This window comes from Salarias fasciatus, chromosome 19 (genome assembly GCF_902148845.1).
Source record: "Salarias fasciatus chromosome 19, fSalaFa1.1, whole genome shotgun sequence".
Lineage (NCBI taxonomy): Eukaryota > Metazoa > Chordata > Actinopteri > Blenniiformes > Blenniidae > Salarias > Salarias fasciatus.
Window position 1 is genome coordinate 3,223,288 of NC_043763.1, and position 24,977 is coordinate 3,248,264.

A 24,977-nucleotide genomic window follows, 5' to 3' on the forward strand; every position below is an offset into this window, starting at 1 on the left:
AAACGTCCATCTAGAGGGGAAAAACTCTTATTTTACTATTTCATTTTGAACAAATCCAGTCATTTTTTTATTCTAAATCAGGTTTTTCTTTTCTTAATGAGTGAGGCTGCAGCGTCGGCCCACACTCTGAGAACCGCTGGATTAAGGAGACGGCAAACCGGCGAGAGAAACGTCTCGATGGAATTCTGAAGGATTCTGGAATTTCTCTGAAAGCTTCCGCGCGCACGCCCCCCGGGGAATGTGCTCGTCCGCAGCAACAATCGCTCAAGGAAAAGGAAAGACAATTGGTCACGTGTTCATGTAGATTCCTCCTCTTCTTTTTAAACCGTCCGTCCTACAATCACAGAAACTGATGGCACTCGGGAAAAAGAACTGACAAACGCATCGCTGGAGTAGTGTTCAAACGCCCCGCCGCCGCTTCGCCACGTGACTTTGTGCAGTCGAGTCAGTGGTTCCGACCAGGATACACACACACTCACACAGCTACAGTGCCTGTGTTGTGTGTGTGTGTGTGTGTGTGTGTGTGTCAGTTCATACATTGCACGTCAGCTGCTGCCTCGTCTGGACCCGTTCAGCCTCACACCGGAGAGAAATCAAATCAGCGATTAGGCAGAAAGTTCCCAAAGGTTCACATTACAGTACTGTTAAAGTCTCAGGAGACCAAACCCAAAACACCGAAGGCCGAGAGAAGAGAAGCTCACACCCGATCACCGCCGCTTCCAACAACTACAGAGGAAAAGGCTCGTTTCTGATTAGATATATTATCATTAACATCATAATTACTATGATTATTATTATTTATTATTGTCATCCATTTTTGTTGTTTTTTTTTTTTCTTTTTTGTTCGGGGATCAAACGGCGTGGGGGAGGGGCTCTGGGGGCGGGGCCAGTCACTGGGAGGACGCCTTGGTGGCTATCGTGGAGACACAGTGCTGCTGGAAGTTGGGGGACATGGCCGGGTTGCAGCCCAGTCTCTGCAGCTCCTTCCCCCGCATGCTGCAGCCGGCGCTGCCCGGTACCGTGGCGCTCGCCGGCACGCCCTTGGTGGGCTGCTCGCCGCCGGGCGCCGGGTCGGCGCCGTGGCTCTGCAGCACGCTGCTGATGTGGTTCAGGAGGTGGTTGAAGAACTCCGGGACGCCCTCGTAACCTGGGAGACACGGGGGGGGGGGAGACTTTCAGCGCCCGGGAGCCGTCTCCGAAGGCGCCCGGACGAGCGCGGCGCCACACCTACCGGGGAACGCGTTGATGTCGATGACGGCGTGCTGCCCCGTCTGGTTGTTGATGATGACGTCGATGCCGAACAGCGACACGTTCAGCTCCCGCCGCAGCAGCCTGGACAGCTCTCTGATGACGTCCTCGCTGGGCGGCTGAGACACGCCCTCTACGTTCTCCCTCTGGCGGGAAAAACAAACGAATCGCTCAAACAGAGAAAGAGAGAGAGAGAGGATGATGTGACGGTTCTACCGAGTGACGGTCTGAACGTACCGAGGTCAAATCTGAGGAGGACTCGGGTTTGGAAACGTTGTGGCTGTTGAAGAAAATGGATTTCCTGTCTGGAACAGAAGAAAGAGAGAAGAGCAGCCGTCAGCGAGGCTTTTTCCTCAAACATATCTTCATTTTGTTCACTGCAGAACGATCCTCTCTCCTCCTGTGGCCGCCGTCTGACGACCCTCTGGACCCAGAGGGGCCAGCTCTGGCTGAGAAGCTCCATCATAACGATTTATAACAGCTAATTTGCATGTAATGTATGTTTTTCACCTTTAAATACACAGTGATTAAACTACAGGGAAGCTTGTTGCTAGTGGGGTAAATGCGTTAGTTCCTCAATGTGGCCACTAGGTGGCAGCAGAGCTCAACAAAGCTCGACCACACTCCAGCCTCACTGAGTTCACCTGAATCAGAGTGAGGTCCAGACAATCAGTAACTGGAGGAGAGACGGATGTCGCAGGACGATCAGTGATAGAAACAGACGGACGGATGTTTCTAACGATTAGCGCCGGTGAGCGTGAGCTGGGGCGGTAAATAAACAATCCCCTGGGCCGGCGGAGGTCGGTGCTAATGAGCCGTCGGCCCTCCGGGGGGGGGCCGTGCAGCACAATGACCTGTACAGACGTACCGCCTCTCCATGGAACGCCGCTTCCTGTGTCTTTATCCCCGTCTGAAAGCAACTGTTCCCTCTGCACGGTTACACAAAGCAGGGGGGGGGGGTGCGCTTTGCATGAGCTCTGCATCGCATGCAAATCCCCCGCCGAGTCCGCGCATTCACAGCGCCGCGCGGAGCCGGAGCGGCGGCCGGAGCGGCGGGGCTCACCTGCAGGCCCGGCGGGGAAGTTCTTGAGGGAGGGCCGCTCCACCACGGTGTAGGAGTCCCCCACCACGAACACCTTGTAGAGCACGGCGTTGTGGTTGATGAAGCTCTGGATGACGCAGGGGGGCCTCATGTCCTTCAGGTCCTCTTCACTGAAGATAATGGACATCTGGGGACAGAGCGGGACAACATGCTGAGCTCCACCCTGGATCTGTGCTGCCGTCAAACAGAGACCCGGGACGTCCAGAGTCAGGGCCAGGGTCAAACTCCATCACTTTATCTGTTCCATTCAGAACCGTTTCCTGTTTCTGTTTGAGTCACAGCTGAATTCTGGGTACAACACAAAGCCGGCTCTGTGAGTCCAGTTAAAGCTTAACTCCGTTCAGGAAGAGACGGTGTCAGCGAGCATCGATCTGAGCCCAGGTTTATCTGATCCTGCTGTTAATGTGACGGGACGGGCGACCTCTGAACCTCTGAACCTCTTACCTCGTGGGAGTTGGTGCCGTGAGCCACTCGCGTTTTGCAAACTGTGGAAGAAATGAAACCTTTAGTTTCCCGACACCTGAGACGAAGTGAGAGCGGGGTTTAAACCCAGATAGAGAACAACTGAACCGAACTGGACGGCGAAACATCAGAAAGGCGGCGGCGGTGGATACTCACTGAAGGGGAATGTGAGTCCTTGCCTCCTGATCTGCTCCAGAACGTCTGGAGAGCAGTCTGTGTTCAGGACCATGAAGGGAGGAGAGCAGATCCTCTCATCTGACAGGAGAAGACAACGAAGAGGACGTTAAAAAAAATTTACAACAAAACTTGATTCATATAAATGGCAGAAAAAACTGAAACCAAATCTGATTTTCATGCATTGAATGGAAAATCATTGAAATAAATAAATAAATAAAATAAATAAACAAAAACCTTTTCCTGTATGCATCACTAGAGGAAGCTGGAGATAGCTCGGTATCTTATTTAACAGCATTTTAAATAAATATTGTACTTTTAAGGCAATATGTAAATCAAGTCTCAACATTAATATTCCTTTAGAATGAAAATATGTGTTTTATTCAAGGGAAAAAAAACTCTTAGTCACACACGACGCCAACATTTCGTCACTTCTGTACTGATTTCAACATTGTGTGGTTTTGGAGTCACACTCACACATACACACACTCACACACACACACCTCAGCTCAATCAGGCCTTGCAGTTATATTTATCCTCCATCCTTGTGACAGGTTTACACAACAAACGCGGCGGAGGCCACGCGAGGCCCTCGGGGGCCAGATGACTCCCGCTTTCGTAAATAAGGCAGAAATACACCAAAACACACACGCACACGCGCACACCACACACACACAGGCGCGCCTATAACCATGCAGAAACACAGGAAGAGGCAGGACTTGACGGGGGACAACGAGTCGGACCGGCTCGGTCGTGGGAGGAGTCACCTGACGGCCTGACCCACATTTCAGACAGGTGCTGCGCGGCAACGGCTTTACGGCGCCTCGTGTTTTCTGAATCACATCCTGCAGCGGCGTCAGATAAGAGCCAGAGCGAGCGGACGACATCCTGCAGCGCCGCCCTATCGCAAGCGCTCCTCGTCGGCGTTGTGTAATCATCGCGGTGTAGGTACACGGCGCGATGGAGCGGCCGCTCGGAGATATCGCCGCAGGAATCGGCGAGAGGGGGGGGGGGGGCTGCAGCCGGATCCGGAGCCGGCCCATCGCCGACGAGTCACACACAATGGAGACATGCCGGGCTTTGTGTGCAGCGGGGGGCCGCTGTGCTGAGGTCAGGAGAATCTCATTTGACTACATTAACCCCGGCGCTGACTGCACACACACACACACACGCACACACAATCTGTAACACATCTGTTCCCAGCATGCATTTTTTTTCCTTTTGTTTGTCATCAAATCAGGCACAAACTAAACCACACAGAACTTCTCTTCTGTTCCTCATGATGACAGAAACACTGGATTATCGTTCTGACAGATCAGATTAAAGGGGGAAGTCAGAGACTTTGCGGACTGTCATGTGACGCGATTCAAGAGTTTGATGCAGTTTTCTTGAAATCGTATGAAGTGGGTCTGATTGAAGCAGCTGATCGTGGAGTGAAAATACGGCCGGAGGATGTAAAGAGCAAACAAACTCCTCTGGGATGAATAAAACAAACTGTACGTCTTCATCGTTCTGCAGAGAGGCTTTCCATCCGGGTCGAACTTTGACCTGTTATGTAAGTTTCTACAGTTCGATGCTGACATTTACCTCAGAATAAAGTGGTTTATATAAGGCCGTCTGATCATACGGCCGTGATCACGTCGCTCTCCGATCAGTCGAGACGGCCCGCGGCTCGTCTGCTACCGAACATGTGCCTCCATTCTATTTACAAACAGTTCCCAACCAGAAGGTTTTCATTTATTGGATAAATCTGCCTCTTTACAGCCGGCCAAAGCAGATCTGTCACGGTTACCATGTCTGTGCTTTCTGCTGTTACGTGATGAATGCGAACAGAATCCTCCTCCTGTGTTTCTCTGGCCGGGCGCTGTGTAACCTTCCCCCGGCGCCGCCGGGCCGGTACCAGCGCGTCTCTGGAACCAGGCGGCGTGGAGAGCAGGAAGCTCCGAGGGTTACCCATCAGTCATCTCTGCGGCTGTGTTCCTCGTTGCCGATGTTATTTTACGGGGACCAGAATAGCAGCCTTAATGTCGCTCAGAAAACAGTGTGACGGGGGGAAAATGTTCCTGTTACATCACCCGGTTCCCAAAGACTGATGGGAGTTCAATACAGTCAAACAAAAACCATCAACAGAGCCCCAGCCTCGTCAAGCGGGAAACACTGCCAGCTCCAAGTGGAGGATTTATGATAAAGAGAGCGGGGTTTAGTGGATGAAAGCGTGCGGCCAAGTTTGCAATAGCGTGCATGCTTGGCTCCGGCTGACGCTTTAGGAATAAGGGGGTGGAGGGAGGATCAATCTCTGGCTCTGTCTAAACACCGCATGCTTGCAGCAGACCCGGCGGAGCCGAGGACGACGTTTACGGGGCCCGACAATGAGATGCTGTTTTTCTTTTCTCTCTCTCGTCTTTTCTTTTTCACTTCCTCATTTTTACTTATTTCTTTTATCTCCTCATAACATCCGGCTTGGTTTCCTCATTCGTCCGCTCCATGACACCAGGCTCATGCATCTAAATAAACCCCGAACTGAGAATATGCAGAGAGCGAATTCCTCCAGCGGTCTGGTGTGGATTACATCTGCGCTCCGGCCGGAGGAATCGGCTGCAGCCGAGCTCCGCCAGGCTCAAACCCTGGTGCTGTTTAGGTGGAAGCCTCCGGTTGCTATTTAGAGCTTGTTTCCTAGAAACCCCAGCATCCTCTCTTTCTCCGCTCTGTGCATTCCTCCGAGGCGAAGCAGCAGGATTTTCAATATTCTAAATTGAACTCCGAACACGGCTGCGCCCGGAGAGCGCGCCGCGTTTCTCAAAGCCACGCTCCCGGAGGCTTAAGCTGTAATTATAATCATGAGTCTTTTATTTGGAGAGGAAATGTGATTGTGTAAATCTGCTTTCGGCAAACACTCATTAACTAATGACACGGGACGATCGGGCAGGTGAAGGTGAGATGGGAAATGTGGAAATCTGTTCAGAGATTAGGTTTGCTCCACTAGTTTATTGGATGCGAGCTCAACTGTCATGCACCCTCCCGCCACTAGTCGGAGCTACAGAGCGAGCAGACGTCAGTCTAGTTACTGTGTCCTCAAAAGTGGAAATTTCTGCAGGAAACGAAGAGATATTGTTTGAAATACAGAAGGCAGCGTGCAGCGCAGTGATAGTATAATCTCCACCAATGCATAACCACATCCACCCGGCGATAGCAGAGCTGGCTTCACTTCGCTTAACGTCTGAGAGGAAAACGCAGCTCATCACCACAAAACAGGATCTACTTCCACAATGCAAAACAAATTAAAGCTGAATCTATCAAAGGAAAAAGTAAAGAAAAGGAAACAAGTAGCTGCACAGAGAATGAGTGGGATGTCAACATCCTCATGTTGTCATGGAAAAATAGAGCAGTAAAAATAGGCGAGAAATACAAACCGCACCAACTGGAAAGAGTTAAATTTACATTTGGTTCGCACTGTCGGGTGTGAAAAAAAAGCCTAATGTGTCTCAGCCGTGATTGAATATTGATCTGCCGCATTAAACAGGACACTTGTTCTGTTCTTCCTCACCGAGGTGTGAATGAAACTCTCACAGGAACCTGGAGACAGTCTCATAAATACACAAAATATTCCGGGAAGATTTCACTTTGATCCGGAGGAATCCATCCGCCCGTGTTCAGGAGGGTTTTTATTCCCCGCAGACCGAGAGGCCTGGGCTTAAAGACACGGAGGGGAGGCTTAAGTTTTATGGGGGAGTTGACTTGACGACGGATTCTGTCGATAAAAACAATCCGGGATATCAAAAACTGATGTAAACACGAGGAGCAGTGGATTCCATAAACAGCCACCTTGTTCTGGCTCCAAAAGGAAACTGAGTCAGAAAACAGAGCCGAGCCAGAGCTCCAGCAAACACAGCCGTGAATCACCGCCGCCGAGCCATTAGCGCTCACGTTTCCTTCTCGAAACACGACATTCGCGCTCGCTCTCAGATTAAACAGTTGTGCAGCTGAATGAGCCGTGAAGGGGGGGGGGGGGGGGGGGGGGGGGGGGGGGGGGGGGGGGAGAGAACCAGGTTCGTTTTTCCTGAGAAAGCACGAGCGCACCTCGAGTGCTTCCTCCCATTGAGAGCGCTCGCCGTGACTCACGCAGACTGCGAAAGATGGCGGCCTCTCCGCGGCCTTCCAGCGCCGGGTTGCCTTGGCAGCTGCTCCGCCGCTCGGCGGTTTATGCTGATAAGTGGGAGGAAGTGGCGGTGCCCGAGAAGGCAAGGTAGACGCAACCACTCGCCCATTATCTGCTCCTCCACTCGACCTTCACCCGGCCCTATTTCCAATATCCCGCAGACGGACAGAAATATCTACTTCTATTAAACACTGACATGTTTCAGTGTTAAAATGTGTGTGTGTGTGTGTGTGTGTGTGTGTGCAGTGGCATTAATGGGAGCGGGGTAGTAATAAGAGAAAGGAGGTTCCTGTAAATGCAGCCAGAGAGCAGCGAGGCTGACTGACGCAGCTCATGCTCGCCGTTACGTAACGCTCATCATGTCTGTTTGGATAAAGGGACGTTTTCTGGCCGTTCTATTTCGGGAGACGGGCCGACGCGCTCGGATGTGCGGCCGCGCCGCCGCCGCTCCGTCGTGTGGGGGAACAATTAAAAGGTTTACATTCCCTGTACCGCGTGCGTGGGCGAGGGGACGGAGGATGAGTCACAGGTGTGTGACGGTGTTCGGCTGCTGGGATGGCGCCCGTGCCCTCGCGCTTTTCCACATATATTAAAAAAACCCCAGCATGACGCAGGTTGAAGGACGGGTCAAGGTGCTTCTGGGACGGAGATGTTCGAAACACACTGGCAGCAATAATGTCAACATGCGGGGAAATTTACTTCAGGGACATATTAAATAAAACAAAGTCACCGATGTCTGCGTTCAGCAGCGGATTAAATGTGGCCTGCTTCCACAGTCACAACACCGACTCGCCGGCCCTCCTCGGGATTTTAAATAATCGCTGCTCAGCACTAACATTCACTTAAAGATGGTTTATTTTCCGATCCGCGGTCTGAAATGACCTTTAATGCTCACGATTTTCCCAATTAGAAATCCTGACATGGGGTCTAAAACGGGAGGCTGGGCTCATGAATCAGACTTGAGGACAGTGTTTGACCTGCGGGGATTAAACATCTGCTTGGAAGCACTAACTGATATAACTCACGGGAGGAGTGACAGAGCTGTCTTAAGCTCCCCGTGTGAAGAGGAAAGACAGATCCTGCACTGGCCTCCTCTCCGTCGCTCTCAATAACACGACACGCGAGCCAAAGCATCAACAGTTACTTCATTACGTCGGACGGCCTCTGCTTTGTGTCGCGCCCGGTGGCGTTTCTCTTCCTCCGGTCTCCTGAGCTGCAGCTCTCCGGGTGACCTCTACCCGAGCGCTGGGCTCGGTCCTGCCACGTCTCTCACCTTGCATACAGCTCTCTATTCTGTGGATGAGCTGGTAGGACTTGCAGCGGTCCAGCAGGGTCCGGATGGCAGGAAGAGGGTCCAGGACTATCGTCTCGGGGTGGGCGTCGATGTAGTCCTTCAAACACAGACACACAAACATTTCAGTCCGTTTTAATTGGATGACAGCGTGAAATTTCTTCATTTCCCTTCTGGAGGGACTGATCTGAGACCAGCGCCGCGCTTCTTTTCAGCTCAGCCTGCAGTTATTTCACCATTCAAACCAAGTTTGATGCAAACCTCTGAGAGACAGCTGAAGCTTTTGACACATTTGAAGTAATCTGATTGCCTTTTTGTTGCTTCCATCAACGAGCTGGAGAAACTGGAAGCAGTGAACCGTCAATTCGGTTCATGTGTGGACTGAGTGTACAGATGATTCTCTTCATTCTGTTATTCTTGTTTCCACTTTTCTATTTCACTCAATTCACATAAACTTGAAACAACATTCTGATCATACAAGAAGAATTGATCTGCATTTGTTTGTGAAAATTTGACAAAGAAGGTCATCAAATATGAAAATGTGACCATTGATGAATGAAGTCGATCCCCTTTCAGGTACATGATGTTCAAGTCTTTGTTCCTGATATTGATATTTTCATACAGTAACACTCATGTTCCTTCCTCTCCACACACTTGTCTACGGTTCTTTAGAGGTGGAGGAGCAAATACTGTGCTGCCATGCAGAAGATGAACGGGAACTATTCATCACACTTCAGTCAGATATGTATTTTCCTGCCACGGCGATATCAACAAAACGTGGGACAGAGTGAAAATACTTTAATCCTGAACTAAACAATTAGAAAAGAATCAAACAGAAGAAACATTCGTCAACGGACAGAAACGGTTCAAACAACTTGAACGGTCGGAGGGTTTTCTGAGGTTGTTTAATCTGGAGAGTGAAGCAGCTGATTAGAAACGTGTCCGCGACGGAGTACAAAGCTGAACACTCTGCCTCCACACACACACACACACACACACACACACACACACACACACACGTGTCAAACAAATATATACAAGTATGTCAAGTACAGATGTAAACAGCTGAGGGCTCAGTGTGTGTGTGTGTGTGTGTGTGTGTGTGTGTGTGAGCTGCAGACACCCTGAGATGTATGCCAGCGGGTGTATGTAGGTTACATCACTGCATCCCTGCACGGCCGGCTGTCAGGTCAGCGTGGGGTCGCCTCTTTTACATAACAGCGCTCCCCTCCTCTCGCCCGACTCCGTCCCTGCGCCTCCTCCTCCTCCTCCCCGCCTCCGCCTCCGTCTCCCCGGCGCTCCCTCTCCTCGGCGGAGCGCCGTCCGAGCGGCGCGACGGCGACACACGAAAATGTAAAGGAGCGACACGGAGGACCCGTCTGCGGGATTCGCTGGGATCAGCGCTCATCACAGCCAGGCGAGCGGTTATGTAAGTCAGACAATGCTGCCATAAAAAAAAAAAGGGAAAAAACTCAATCCGAACTAATCTTGCAGGAGTTTAGAGCGCTGTGCTGATAAGGAGCGACACTGGCTGGCTTCTCCATCTCAGAGGAGAGGGGGAGGCGGGAGGCGGCGGCGGGCCGCTCCACAGCAGGTGCTGGGGAGGAAGAGAGCCAGACGCACGCCGGAGTGGGAGGCAGGCGGAGGATCGTGCCGCCGATCTGTTTCCACGGGAGATTAGAGTCTTGAGTGTCAGAGAATATGGTCAGAGGAGGATCTGGTCTGTTCGACAGGCTGCGGGACGAGACGCGCCGCCGCCGCCGTCAAACCTCCAGCCGTGGAGGATTCGCGGCACACGGGCGTGATTCTCCACGCCGCTTCGGTTCATGTCAGCCGTCCATCACAGAGACGCGCACGAGGAGGAGTCTATGACAACCACACAGCACAACAAGGGAGAACACTGCACAACGAGCTGCCTGCTGTGACTCACCCTCCTGCTCTGTTCAATCAATCTGCCATCATGAGTCGCTTTAACTGAAATAACTATGAATTTGGGGATTTTTAAGTTTCGTCTCCTCCTGAATTCATACTCCGTAACAATAGAGGGCGATAATTCCCTGTAATGCGTGTTGACGCTCATCGTTTTACACCATAGAAGAACAAAGCGTTTGTTTTTATATGCTAACTGAGCAGAGACATCAAGAATTGATGTTTTGTTAATTATCAGCTTGATGATTAATGCTTGAATAAGTGAGTGAATAGTTTAAATAAGACTCTTATTCATATTAACTCAGTGGATTCTCAGTTAAAGCTACAGATTTTCAGCCTTTCTGAACTGACTTCTCAGTTTTTTTATTTCATGTTTGTGCTTGAAGGCAGAAGTTATTGAAGTAAAGATTATATTTCCTCTTCAGTGTTGACACTTGTTGGTCGTTTCGGTTTTTGATGGAACTTGTTTATTGCGTTGGCCTACTGTGATTTCCTGCTCACACTGCTCCGTCCCGTCATTCAGTAAATCTGAGAAGCTGAAAGCGTTCAGGGCAGTGTCGTTCAGGGGCGACGGCGGGTCCAGCGAGTCTGCAGCAGGGAGGAAGGCTCGCTCCCTCCGACACACAAAGGGCTGTTTATGGTCCCAGCTGTGTGATATTACTAATGTGTCAGCGCTTGTACTCCCAGCAGAAATGTAATCACGGGCGACGGGTCTGCTCAGGTAAACAGCCGGAGAGCGGCGAGGACGGCCGGACTGAGCAGAGCCAGGACAGCCGGCCGCTTATTACTCATTCAGCCGTCAGCTGATAAACTCTGAGGAGAGATTTAAGGAGCGTAAAAAAAGAAAGAAACAAAAGCTCCTCCCCGCTGAAGGGTTGAGGAGACGTGGCGCAGCCAGCCGGAGAAAACCTCGATGCTAACATCAGCTGGCTCAGTGAAAACGCCTTCGTGGCGAAGGCTGGGCGCTCCCCGGGCGACGGGCTTTACCTGTACTCTCTGCACCAGCAGCACGGCCTGCGAGTCGTTCTGGTCGGCCTCCAGGATGAGGTCGGTCAGCTTGTGGATGATGACGTCCAGCGGGCCCTGGTCCTCCAGAGGCTGGCTCAGGTCCAGCTGCGGAGAGGAGGAACAGCCGGGGTCAAGTGGCGGCGGAGCCGGGGAAACAATTCAGACCGTTTGGAGAGGACGTGTGTGTGTGTGTGTGTGTGTGAATTAACATCCATAAAAACGCACATGCGGTCACCTTCACCGGCTCTCACAGAGTGATTAAAGCTGCTCCATTATTACGGTGTAGATGACTGAAACCCTGCATGCAGCGGTTTACTGAGCAGGCAGGCGGCAGCACTGGGATGACTTCTGTCAAGGTGAATACTGGCTGCGCCTGAAAGGCCCGTTCTTCAGAAATAACCCCGTTCAGGAATTAAAAAGAAGAAGGCGGGAGCGAACCGGAGCTGCGACGTCGTCTCCGCTCGCACCTGCTCTTGTTTTGACTCGGCTCCTCCTGTTCCCGCTCCGGCCTCTGGCTGGAGGCCAGCCCGGCGGAGCGCGTTCCGCAGCCTCGCGCAAAATTAGCATTCAATTGAAGTTCAGTGGCGCTGAGAGACCGACTGTCTGCACCAGGTCGGGTAAGTTCGCAGGTAGTCAAACCAGAGCTTCAGGTCTGATCAGACTCGTGTGGGTCAAGATTGTGTCACACACACACACACACTCACACACAAAAGGAGCGAAAAGGAATGTTTAGGCTAAAAGCATGTAGTGCTGTGTGGATGAGTGACGGATCGGCGTGTTTCAGTGCGTTTCTGACGTTGCGTCTGAGGCAGAGGAGACTTTTCTATTGAGGAAACTTTGTGCTCGTCGTCGCTGTGTTTCAGACAGTTCTGCTGGACTGAAACAAAGGTCCCTTTGAGTGTGAGAGGCGGCGTTATGTGAAAGAGGAGGCTTCGGGCTGGGGACCGAAGCGCAGATCAGGAAACCAGGGGTGTCAAACATAAGGCCTGCGGGCTGAGGCCAGGCCGACACGACATCCAGCGTGGCCAACGCCGAACAGAGGACAGAACTCACAGCTTTTTAAAAAACTCCTTCAGCCCACGTGCTGCAGCCCTTTCATGATGCTCATGTTGACAGACAGATTCGTTGACGTGGTTTTGTGTGTACAGAACGCTCGGGGTTGGTGTGGTCGACGTCTGGAACTAAAGAAATACATGTCGGCTGTTATTTTTAGGCGATCATGCACTTGTTTCCCCGCTCTGGGCCGGCCGAGATCAAACCGATCTGTCACTGGATCCTGAACTAATATTGAGGTTGATGCCTCAAGACTTGGTAGACAAATGTTTTCTGTATTAAGTAGAGTCCAGAGCAAACACGGGGAGATTGTACTGAGCCCGGACAAAAAGCCGCATTGTCTTCTGCTGGGAGCAGACGTACATTAACTCATTAACCGGTTTAGAACGGAGATGACGTGATCGCCACTGACAAGAGATAACACCTGTGCAAATAAATGCGAGGTGCGAAGGAACCCGGCCCGCCCCGCGCCCTGTCCAGACAGACCCACACACCTTCAGACCGCAGCAGAGCCGTCCACAGTCCGGACAGCTTCCGTCAGTTTAAGGTGGACCACCACCTCGGCTAACCTCTCCCGGTTAATGATTGCGAGGGGTGTGTGTGTGTGTGTGTGTGTCAGATAGGTGACTGATTGAACCGCGGCCACAGTTTCACATTAGCGGGACATCTGTTAAAGATCAGCTGATACAGATATCCTCTTGACAAAGGTTGCATCACAGCGGCTGTAAAAATCCAGCCGCGGTTCCTGTTCCAGCGGAGCGAGACGAGGACGACATGCGAGGCTCCGTTCTCTCTTAAAACCAGGCTCCGTCAGATTTAGAGTGCCGCTTATTGGAAAAGCCCCTGGGGTTTTTAAAAAGTGGAGCTCTGGGCTGCCGGGCTCCTCTCTGGGGGAGCCGGCTCCCAGTTTCAGTCTGTGTGAGAAGACAAACCCAGACGAGCTAAAAGGCAACGAGCAGACAGTGCTAACCACTGCACCACAGCTCCAGTAATGAGAGAGAACGGATGGGCGCTTTGGCAGGAGTTTCAGAATAATATGTGTGTTGTTTTTCCTTAATGGCTCCAAAATGTCAGAGAAGGAGCAGACTGCTTGGTAAATGTTCTTATCTCGGACTGCAAAGCAATTCAGGGGGTTTTCTTATGTTTAATCAGCCAGAATCTATAAAACCCGTCACACAGTCTCCGCGCCGCACGCCGCCGACACGCAAACAGAACGCAGGAACGCCGCGCCGCGACGGAGTCGGACTGTACTCCCCCGAGAGCTCATTACGCTGCATCAACACGGCATTTCTCTCTCTGCCCATCGCGGCGCGGTGGGATCTCGCTCGCTCGCTCGCTCCCTCGCTCGCTCCCTCGCCCGCCCGCTCCATTCCTCCGGCCTGTAGGAACACGCCCTTCGGCTCACAGCGGCGCGCCAACAGGAGCTGCAAAAATGTACACAAAGCAGCGGCGCTCCATCTGCACAGGCTCTTTCATACACGGACACTCACTTCTAGGTTTTTTTTTTTTTTTCCTACTTTTCTGGAAAAAATACTTTATCAAATGTCGACAGGGTGGTTGGATTTGGCGGAGATATCACTGAATTTTGAGTTGTTTTACTCACTATTGACAAAATACTATAGCGTCATCTCATCTCAGCATACACTGCCAAATATGCTATTATACACATAATGTTATTTTTCCAACATCGCTGTTTTGTAATTGTCATTACGCTGTAAATATTAGCTGTAAAAACACAAGAACACTTTGAAGACGACTGAATAAAGTCACATGATGACTGACTGTACAAAAAAAAATAACCCTTGTGGTAACAAACACTTGAATGTACAGGAAGTCGATGTGTTTGACGTTTGAACTTCTAAGTAACAGCGTTCTCTCTTTTTTCACCCAAACTGAACCAGATTCAACAAGTAATGTTCACACGGTTTCATACATTTTTGGCTTGATAATCTTAGATCTGATTCTCACTGATTAGAAATCTCAGACACGAAGTTCAGTCCGTCTGTTGACGAATTCACAATACATTGTACATAGAATGGTCCAGCGGGGGTGAAAGTGTTGAAACATCAGTATAAACTGAGCGTTTTACTGCTGGTAATTGTTAACTAAGCAGATTAGTCATTGAAATTTGACCTTAAAGCCTCTCTGACAAAACGTAGCAGCTATGCGATTTCTTCATGTTCAGGAATTTCTTATGCATTCAGTGACCACATCTGATCGACAGCTTGAGCCTTTTCCCTGAAGCGGCCTTTACATTTTTATTGATGAAGGCTGAGTCACACAACATTTGACACTGCTGCTGCTACAGGCGGAGGAAAGGAGGGGATTCGAGTTTATTAAAAGACTGCGGGGATGAATTCACACAGGTAAAGAAATCCCTGAACAATAACTCCACAGACGAGCGGCTGGAGCTGGTGTCGACGCCTCTTATTCTGACAAAACTGCAGCGGCGTGGATACAAAACCTCCGAGGAAGGAAGGTTAGATCAGACTCAGGGTTTCTGAAACGCCAGTTTTCAGGAGGTCACAGCAACATTCGAGTGAAAACGAACGCTGTTATTTTTGTTGGGGAAACAAAGTGAAAAAGACATTTGAATATGTAAAGTGAAACGGAGGCGTCGGTCTGGTTCAGTGAGACACACACACTGCTAGTGCAAACATGTAAGCTGTGTTAAAGAACGTGAAGTGGATGGTCATAGCGGACTGCTGGAGGGCGGCGGTGACGGAGCGACGGGGTGGTGGTGGGGGGGCTGGGGGGGCTGGGTGGGGGGGGGTTCTGTCAAGCCAGCAGAGTCGCAGTGAACTCTGGAGGCACAGCTTTTAATCTCCTGGTTACACAACACCGAGGGCCCGCCGCGGCCCGGCCCCGCCACAAAAACAGAGCTGTGCGTCGTGGGGGTCAAACCCCACCGGCAAAGGCACATCGCAGAGGATGAAGCCCCCAACACACACACCACCCCCACCCCTCTCTCCCCACACACACACACACACACACACAGCGACCCGGCTTCGGGGCTCGCCACAGACCCCAGCAGTAAAGTCACTGATGTCCCGCTAAATGCTAAAAGCAGAAATGTCAGCTGACGTCTCTGAGGGTCCCGGTGGGACGGAGAGCGAGCGGTGGGCCGCCGCGCCGACGGACAACAGAGAAAACACGCCGGATCCTGGGGCCAGCGCGGAGGTCAGGGCCAATGTATTTCCAGCTTTGATGCAGCTTTGAATGTGGGGCCAAGCCGAAGCCCCGGGGAGAGAGAGGGAGGGAGAGGGAGAGAGAGAGAGAGAGCGACGTGTGGAGCTGATGGCAAAGACAGAGCTCCTGCATTAACAGAAACAAGAACCGTTTCTCCCAGCAAGATATTTATTTAAGTTCTCGCTGCGTGTCCGCTGGTCGTTTACCTCTGCTGGATCCGCTCTCACCTGGCTCTCCCTTTGTTGTCAGGTGTGCGGAGCGCAGACAGACGTGATGAATGATTTATCGCGTACGCCGGCAGGCAACCGACACCTCGGCGTGTAAGAGAGGCGGTGAGTCTGTGACACGGCGAGGCTGCTCGCCACGCCTCGGGTGGAAACAGTACGGCTGAGGCTCAACACCCCCCCCCAAAAAAAACATGTAGAGGATCAAAGTGGTTAGCATGCAGCGGTTAGCATGGAGACGGAGCAGGTAGCGCCTTCACTCAATCAGCTCCTCTAACCCTGAACTGGATAAGGCGGCAGAAGACAGGATGGATGGGCACATCTTCAACATCCGGACTCCACATACGGTGATTTTTCAGCTCATGATCACGAGGATTTGAGAACTTTTTAATAAAAAAAATGGATATAAATCCAGAATAAATGCAGCGCCGGGATGTTTTAGGCTTCGTGGAGCACATAAGAGCCTCAGACTGATGTAGCGGTTAATCCTCTCGCCTCACAGTGAAAATATCCAGAACTGAAGGCTTTTCCTGACTGGAGCCAACGTGCTAGTTTACACCTGCTTTTCCAAAACGAGCATTTGTGTTGAACGGCGTCTCTAACCTGGCTTTGGGAGTGAACGTGACTGTGTGTAATCGTTTGTTTGTGCTGCCAGGTTGAACAAAGAGGAGGATAAGATGGACGGACGGATAGTCCGTCCACAGCGGATCAGCCTTATCCTGGTCAAATAAATCTGAGCTGCCGTCTCGAGCAAACACGACTGGCAAACGGCCGCTGTGCATTTCTCTTTTCGTTCCATCGAGGCTACGAGATGCTAATCTAACGTAATGGCCACGAGCTAGCGGGCTCCCAGTCGCACTGCATCATGGGATCAATAAATATCTTCAGTGCTCAATTGTTTTTTAAGCCTCCACAAATTCAATACGTGGGTGAGACACAGCGACACGCCGGAAATTAACTTTAAATTTCGAAGCACTTAGCATATAATAAAGACGGCCAGTCGATCGCTTTCCTCGGACAGCCCACTCAAACAACGACCATTTGCCGCGATGCGTTCCGTCTCCGAGAGGCGAGTTAATCTCATCGGCCGCGCGATGCAGACAGCCTAATGTCCGGGGCGCTGGGAGAACGGCTCCCGGGAGCCCGGCGCTCAGGGGTCGGTATTGATGAGCGGCGCGCTGAGAGAGGAGGAAGGACGAGCTGCCGGAACGCCGGGACGGGGTGAGCGTGAAGAGCTGCAGACAAAAAGATGGGAGACTCAAGCTGAAGCTGAACGCCGCGGCCGCCTAGAGGGGCAATCAGCACAGCTAAACAAAAGAATCTTCTTTTTCGGGCCCGTCCGTCCTGAGGGGTGCACGCAGACGCTTTTCCCACACAACTAATGGAAATATAAAATGAGGTCCCTGGGGCCGCCGGATTTGGCAGAGATCTGTTCACACAGGGCGGAGGGAGATCCCAACCTCCCGCCATAAATACCGCGCGCTGTATATGACAGGCTGGACCTGGACAGGCCGACCACACGTGCGCTCACGGCGCATCATGTCGATTTCCTCCCGACTGCGAGACTGACTCATCAAACATCCCGTTAGCTCTTGATGGCGGCTGCTCGGCGTGGGCCCGGGGAGGCCAGTCCCTGCAGGTTTCAGTCCAATAAGGTTCAACACAGCTGGTGGAAGGTTCATTCTCTCCGTGTGGAGTTTGCCTGTTCTCTCCCGTGCACGTATCAGTGAACTGAAGTCTCTAATTGCAGTTGCGAACAGAGATATATGGACATTGGACAAAGCAGGGTCACTCCTGAGGGGCTATTTTTATTCAATGGATCCGCCGGGCCAGATCATTAGCTGGACCTGTAAAACAAACAGTCCAAGGTCCGCAGGCCGTCGGCGCCACAGCAGCAGGATTTATTCAATCATTCATCGTCTCGATTAAAATTAACTCAGAGATCTCACTGATCAGTTAAATGTTAAATCTCTGAAGGACTGCTTCTATTTTTGTAACACAGCAGCAAACGTGCAAATCCTTCTCCGGCAACCGGAGCCGGTCCGTCCCGTCGTCGGGATCCACTCATCCTGGGATCCTCGGGGTTGTGCTGTTTATCTCCAGGCCAAGCTCATCCGTCACGCCGCTGGGACAAGGTTATGAGATTAAACTGGAGACAAATCTATACCTCAGCCTTCTGACGGAAGGCCGAAAGCGGTGGAAATCCACCAAACAGCCCGGCTCCTGCCCTTTCTCAAGGCTTTTAGAAAACACCGAAATAAATGAGGCACAAACGGCAGATTAATCCTTTATCTGAGCAAACATTCGCTGTGTGAGATACTGCCGCTTTTCCACATCGCTCCTGACTCGCGGACTGCACCCACAATGCATCGGGAGACGCGGCGTTTCACAATTTAATAACAGATATGAAAACGGCTGATAAAACACACATTAGCCTAGAGAGACGGACGTGCACAACTGAGGCCGAGCCGATCTCCAGTCCAGCGTCTCAACGATTCCAGAGGAAAACACAACGAAAACACTCAAAGCCACACTGATCACCTTTAATTACACACCGCGTGTTTGCTGCTATATTTTCGGTCTGTGGGGATCTAGAAAGCAGGAAATGGACCGAATTGCTGCCAGGAAATTACACTTCACACCTTAGGAAACACTAAGTCCTCCTTGAAGACGCAGTGAGTATGTCGGACTGAAGAAATGACAGTTTTTGTCCATCGTGCGGCAACGTTGAGGCCAGCACCAGATTTCAGTTCTGCTCGTCATCAGGGCCATCAATCATTAATCAGTGGCAGAAACGGGTTTCAGAAAACAATGCCTGTTCTTATATAACGCAGAAGTGGGTCAAGTTATTCAACAAACACGGTGTTAAACCTCAATTGCCAGGCAGGGAGCCAATATGACACCAGTGGAGCAGCCTCTCCCAGCTGTGAGCAGAACAACATTAACCACCGATAACTCCAGGACTGACGAGGACATGGGGAGCCATCGCCTCTTCCTAAAATCTGATTTATGAAAAAGTTCCCATGAAAAATTCAACAGGTGGTTTGGGGAGAAAGCCCTGACAGGGCAGCCGGTTCCAGGCCTCGGGGTAATGGGAGTCTGAGAGGATCATCGGTCTCCCAGGAGGGGCTGAATGCATAGTGGGAAACAAAGCCCTGCTTACTTTGGGACTATTCCCAGGACGAGGCTGTTTCTGGGTGATACCGTCGGCACAGAGCGAGGACCAGGAGGAAAAAAAACAACCCCTCAAAAGAGAAAAGCCCTGCAGATTAAGGTAGAAAAAGCAGGATCATTTCCTCCTGGATCTCAGGGAGCACTTTACCTGACAGATCCTCTTCTGCTCGGAGCTCCCAGGACTTAGCAGCGATTGTTACCACACTGTTTACCTCCTGAGTGCAATCTTCATTAAAAGGCCGCAATCCTCACTTCCCCTCGGGCCTCTATTTGTCTTCACGTTACCAAGCACCCTCCCAACTGAAGTTCAGTAAATTACTCAAGATTTCTTTTGACTAATCGACCGTTCCCAGAATATCGTGAAACGACTGTAATCGCAGAAAAGATTGTGTGTGATTTTATATTACAAAGTGCAGACGACTACATTATAAAACCTCTCTCTTACCCACAGTCACACCCAGTCTTTGGACCTGTGTTGTTGTGTCTCAGCATAACTCTAAACATGGCCTAGTTTCACTTCAGGAGTCACATGGAGTGTCATGTTAATTAATGTCATTAAAAAAAAAATCAACATTTTCACTTTTGCTTTGGTGAAAAGAAGCACGACAGAGAATCTGAGAATGTTGGAACTGGGTACTGATGTGGCGAAAGAGAAAAGGAATGAGCGCTACAGCGCTAATAGGACTGTAAATGAGTTTATGTTTGAGGAACTTTGAACACACCACAACCGAAACAATGAGTGAGTGAATGTTTGCTCCACTTACCTGAACTACTTCTATTCCTCTTTTTCTGAAAGAGAAGAAAGAAAAAAAAGAAACCGTCATTTAAAAAGAAAAGAAAAACCTTCATACTTGTGAAGAAATGACAAACGTGCATCAAGAAACGAGCGGCGTTTCATTATTACTGCGTTTCTGCAGGCGTACGGCTGCATGCGGGCTCAGTCCTGCTTCAAAAGCCGTGGTTATGAGGTGTGCACCAAACCCTGTCAGTGGCTACAGAAAGCTCTAAAACTGTCCCGAACAGAGCAAAATGACAAAAACTCGTATTGATTCTACTTTACAGCAAATCAATGTCATTCCTATTTTGTGATCTGAGCCACTGAAACACTGTTTTCTGTCAGTCCAACACTGGTTTTATTGTTGATGTGATTCCAACAGAAACCCTCTATATCGACTCACTGTTCTTGCATAAATTTGGCTTTATTCTGAGCTAATAAAGGCACAAAGAGTTCCCCAGCTCGTATGACACCAGCCCTGATTCAGCCTATGAGGGAAAAACAAATGCCCACACACGGAGGGAGGAACGGAGCTCCGGCTTGTTGTGGCCACTTCGGCCCAACTGAGGAAAAACTGCACAAAACCAAAAAACCCCCAAAAAAACGGCCAAAACAAGCAGCTCCTGACGTGTGGATTCCCAGTGAGAACAAACCCAGCGTCACACCGCCAGGCGCCCAGTCCAGTCCGACCCAGTTGTTTTTGAGGTTAGAGCCCCATGGCAACAGCAGCGCAGCCATTCACCGCCTCACAACAATGTGGATATTTAATACCGCAGCTGGCGTGTTTCATGTCAAGTGAATGGGAGGCCTTTAGTTTCGCCCAATCTAAGATATGGAGACGGTCTGCTGTACGGACACGGAGCCAGCGGAGCCAGCGGAGCCAGCGGGACGGGCTCCAACTCCATCCTCGGACGGAGACCGGAGCGGAAAACCAAACGCGCTCCGCTTCATCCCGACACGTCGCTGGAACCCAGCTCTCGGGGACGGACTTCCACTTCAGTGGACGTGCCGAACGCGATCACTCTCCTCCACACAAACCTGCATTCACAGCCCTCGGGGGCAACTTGGAAGCTCGGCGCCGTTCCCAGGGATCCTTCCAAACATGGACGAGGGAAGCGTGAGGGTGGGGGTCGACCCAGCGGCCCAGTGATTCAGCCACACGGGAAAAAGTTCCTCTAATGTTTCAGCTGAGGTTTATTTAATAGATGTAAACTTATGTAACGCTGGGGACTGCTGAATGTCACGGGCTGTCCGCGGTGGATCTGCAGCCAGAGATTCTCCACAGCTTTTATTAGCAGGTAACTATCTTCTATCTCCAGCTTTCAGGAATGTTTTATCCAGTTCAGAGTTCAGAGTTCACTGGGCACGACCCGAGCTCGCTGAGGTCAAGGTCAGGTTACACCCTGGACACATCGAGGAATTTCCCCCAGAGAATGATAAAGCATTTATATTCTAGATCAAAAGTTCATCACAGGGCAAAGACGGACTCACTTCTACGCCGAGAGGCAATTAAAAAGTCGTAAAATTAACGTCGCATGTGTGTTTTGAGAAGTAACACTAACGCAACAACGATAAAATCTAATATGAAAGGTTTGTGAAATTAGTTTGTTTGATGAAAATAAGGAATAAAAGAGAAAGAAGCCGTGAAGAAGCTGCTGATCATTATGAGCCAGCAGGATAAGGACATTCAGTGTGACATTTCCATATGTTGCTTTAAAAACGACACACGATGCGCAGCAGCAGTTCATCACCGGTTTCTCCCCACAGCGGCGGAATCGTCCGGCTGAAAGATGAGGTGTGATCGAACGTCAGCTGCAGCTCAGTGTAACCTGGGTAGAGGCCGGCGCGGAAGGCGGCGATATTTTCACAACACCCGACGTCGACGGAGTCGCTCTCGTCTCAAGGGCGCCGCGTTGCCCCAAATCCGGCCCGAGGAAATCAAAAAGAGGCCAGACGAGTGCAAAAAGAGCTCATGACAGACACACACACACACACACACACACACACACACGGGGCGGACAGGCTCCTGAAGTCAGCTGGAAGAGACAGGACGGACACTTCACAGTCAGCTGCAGTCACATCGGGTCGGAGGGAAATCACGAGCAAATCTTTTAACAGGGATGAATCCGAACCGATCCAACATCTGCAGATGTTTTGGCCATTTTCAGTGTAATAGAGCCAATAACTTGCAAACAGTGTAATAAAATATTTGAGCCAAGAGGTTCACATTACTGGACGATTACTGAATTACTCAAGTAGCACTAAAACAAATTCTTCTGAGTCTGTAATAACTTGCATCCATAAATAAAACATTTCTGTTGCAGCTTTCGTGCGGTTTGCTCATCAAAAATTAAAAATGTGTACACTGGACGTCACTGAGGAGACACACTATGCTTTATTCAACATTCTTTAATATTATCAGCTTTATTGAATCTAAGATCACCTTGATTATGATGAGTGTGGACACCACAGTGGGGCCTGACATGAAATTCAGAGCGGCTGAAGCTCAGAAATAAGGGGAAAAAAGCTGGTGTGGAACAGAGAAGCAGTTCTCTGGAGGTCAGGGGAGGACGGACGATAGAAAGACAACAGGAGCTTCAATAACTACTGACTCGGACCTGCAGCGAGCAGAAGAGCATCTGAGAGCCTTTCCATAGACTTCCAGGAAGATAACTGAGCAGTTCAATGAGCTCCAGTCACAGATCTACAGAGCTCCTTCCAGATGTGGAGCGTGTGTGTGTGTGTGTGTGTGTGTGTGAGATGTGATCACTGATTTCCATGATGAAGTCCTTTAATCTCTGGGAATCTTTATTTAATTTAATCAGCTGTTATCTGTCCAGGCTGTGGATGTGTGTCACTGACTCAGCAGTCGTCACTCTGAGGGGAGAAGGGGGGGGGGGGGGGGGGGGGGGGGGGGGGGGGGGGGGGCGGTGCGTGGGTTTATGAAAGGATTAAAAATGTTTTGTGGATTACAGCATGCTAATCTGTCCTGGCTCGATCGGGTCAGTGTGTACCGTAAAGGGGAAAACCCCTTCACAGCACGGCGCCGTCACACCTGACTGCTCGGGCTCTTCCCGAAGCGAGAGCACCCGTCGACGCCGACTCTCACTCGACGTCACGCCAGCAGGCCAGGCCGCGCCACGGCTACTGTAAAGCAGGCCGCCAGAGTTCACACGTCCAACATTTACATCTGCTAAGAAATCACAGGCCCGTCTTCGGCACACATGGCGGAACGTTTCGCCCTGCTGGACGTGGGCAGGACGAACGCACGTACATGCTCCGCGAGCGCCGAAAGGGAAAAGACACGCTCCAATAAATCTGTGTTGTGACTCGGCATTAAAGAAGAAAACAGGAGGATCACAGCACGCCGTGCACAGGCTCGTGCATTCAGCTGCCTTTCGGGGCGTAGAACCGAATAATTACAGTACCGGTAGCGGCTGCTCGTCCCGCCGCGATCAACACCCTCCTGCCTCCACATTCCCCCCTCTCACTCCAAGTCTCGACAAGCACCCAGTCAAGACGTAACAAAGAGGACCAGCGTGTGCCACCTTCCCTCTGGGGCAATCGCACGTATATACGGCGTCACATGAACGCTCAGCCATTTATGGAAAGTTCCTCAACAGTAAGTGACCAGCAATCACTGATCAAACGGCGGTGGAGCCGAGCCTCACTTGAGAATTTATGAAAATTAGAACAACTTCTGCTTTCTGCGTTAAGCTTCTCATAATCACACAGACACTCGGCTGTGCTTTCAACCTGCTTCTAAAAGAGGAAAAAAATTTAAATACGTAGAATGCTAAAGATATAAAGATCAGATCAAAACAAGGTCATTTTTGGGGACATAAGAGAAATTACTGGAGTTGAGTGGAGGAAACTTTCCAATTTTAACTATAAGTTACCAGTTGAACAATCGATAATGTTATTCTGAGTAACAGTGAACTTTCTTTTTGATATTTTTAGGCTTCTGAAGCAAAACAGTTTCTAGATTTTATTTATTGACTTCTTCTCTGAGACCTCCAGCAGTCCAACACAGGAGAAACACAGAGAATTACACCACCTCACACGCATGTTATTAGAGCTGGTGGTTGACAAGAGAGCTTGACAATGACATTTAGTGTGATATTTCCATGTTGCTTAATAATGACACATGCCCACAGCTGTCAGGAGCGATTCACAGCTCGGGTTAATCATCAGTTTCTCCCCACAGCAGTCAAAGATTAGGCGCAAAGAAGATTAGATTTTTCAAAGTGCAAAGTCAAAGTGATTTTACGACACATTTCCATGGAAGCTGTGTTGCAGTAATTGCAGAGAGGACGGGGAACTGTGTCGGGATGCAGTGTGGGTCAAGGTGTCACATACCTGCACAGATCAGCAAAGGCCTGGAAATTCAGCTTCTTCATCTTCTTCTCGCTGAGCCAGTAGCCGACTCTCCGGCCCTTCAGGAAGGTCTGCATCTCCACCGTGCCCCTCTGCCTGGCTGGAGGTTCGAGAGCTGGGACTGGAGGCTCCACCTGGGAACACACAAGAGTCCCATCAGCAAACACAGGGGTAACACAGGGGTAACAGGGGGGTAACGGGGGGGTAATAGAGGGGTAACAGGGGGGTAACAGAGGGGTAACAGGCGATGATCTGCTCCAACCTGGTCTTTATAACACCCTGATGGAGAATAACACTGAGTGGTCCAGCATCAACACACACACACACACACACACACACACACACACACACACACACACACACACACACACACACACACAGAACCAGCCTCTCTTGCTAATCTCAGCTGCTAACGTTAGCCTGCTAGCCGCGTCCTGACAGTGTGCACGGCTAGCCCGTGTCGTGCAGCCGGTCAGCGGGAGCTAGCGTGCTCGCGGGGCTGTCAGGGGCTCGCGGGAGGAAGACCTTCACGCGCGGAGGAAGGCGCGCGGGGCGAACAAACACGAGTTAGCTCGAAGATGAAGCGCCTGGCAGAATGACAGGCTAACTAACCTGGTAGTTTTAGCACAGTTCCTCCCTCTTCAGTTCGCGTCCTCCTCGGAGACTAGCTCGGGTAGTTTCCCATCCTGGGGTCGGTGCGGGGCAGAAACGGAGACGGGGAGAGGGTGACAGATGACAGGCAGAGCTGAGATGTTCCTGCTGGTTTCCCCCCTCACACTCCGAGCTGGACTGACTGACTGACTGCCTGCACGGAG

General features: G+C 50.7%; 1 protein-coding gene across 1 annotated transcript; it reads right to left on the minus strand.

The window, feature by feature from the left end:
- Window positions 1–552: 552 nt before the first annotated feature.
- Window positions 553–24,977, minus strand: itpk1a (inositol-tetrakisphosphate 1-kinase a). The gene is made up of 11 exons (XM_030117191.1): window positions 24,775–24,977; window positions 24,145–24,296; window positions 19,775–19,799; window positions 11,350–11,475; window positions 8,416–8,533; window positions 2,969–3,067; window positions 2,795–2,835; window positions 2,312–2,477; window positions 1,486–1,553; window positions 1,232–1,394; window positions 553–1,147 (listed from the first exon to the last, which is right to left on the minus strand). Exons 2-11 carry the CDS (start codon window positions 24,237–24,239, stop codon window positions 891–893), a joined length of 1,158 nt encoding a protein of 385 aa, XP_029973051.1. The 5' UTR covers window positions 24,240–24,296; window positions 24,775–24,977; the 3' UTR covers window positions 553–890.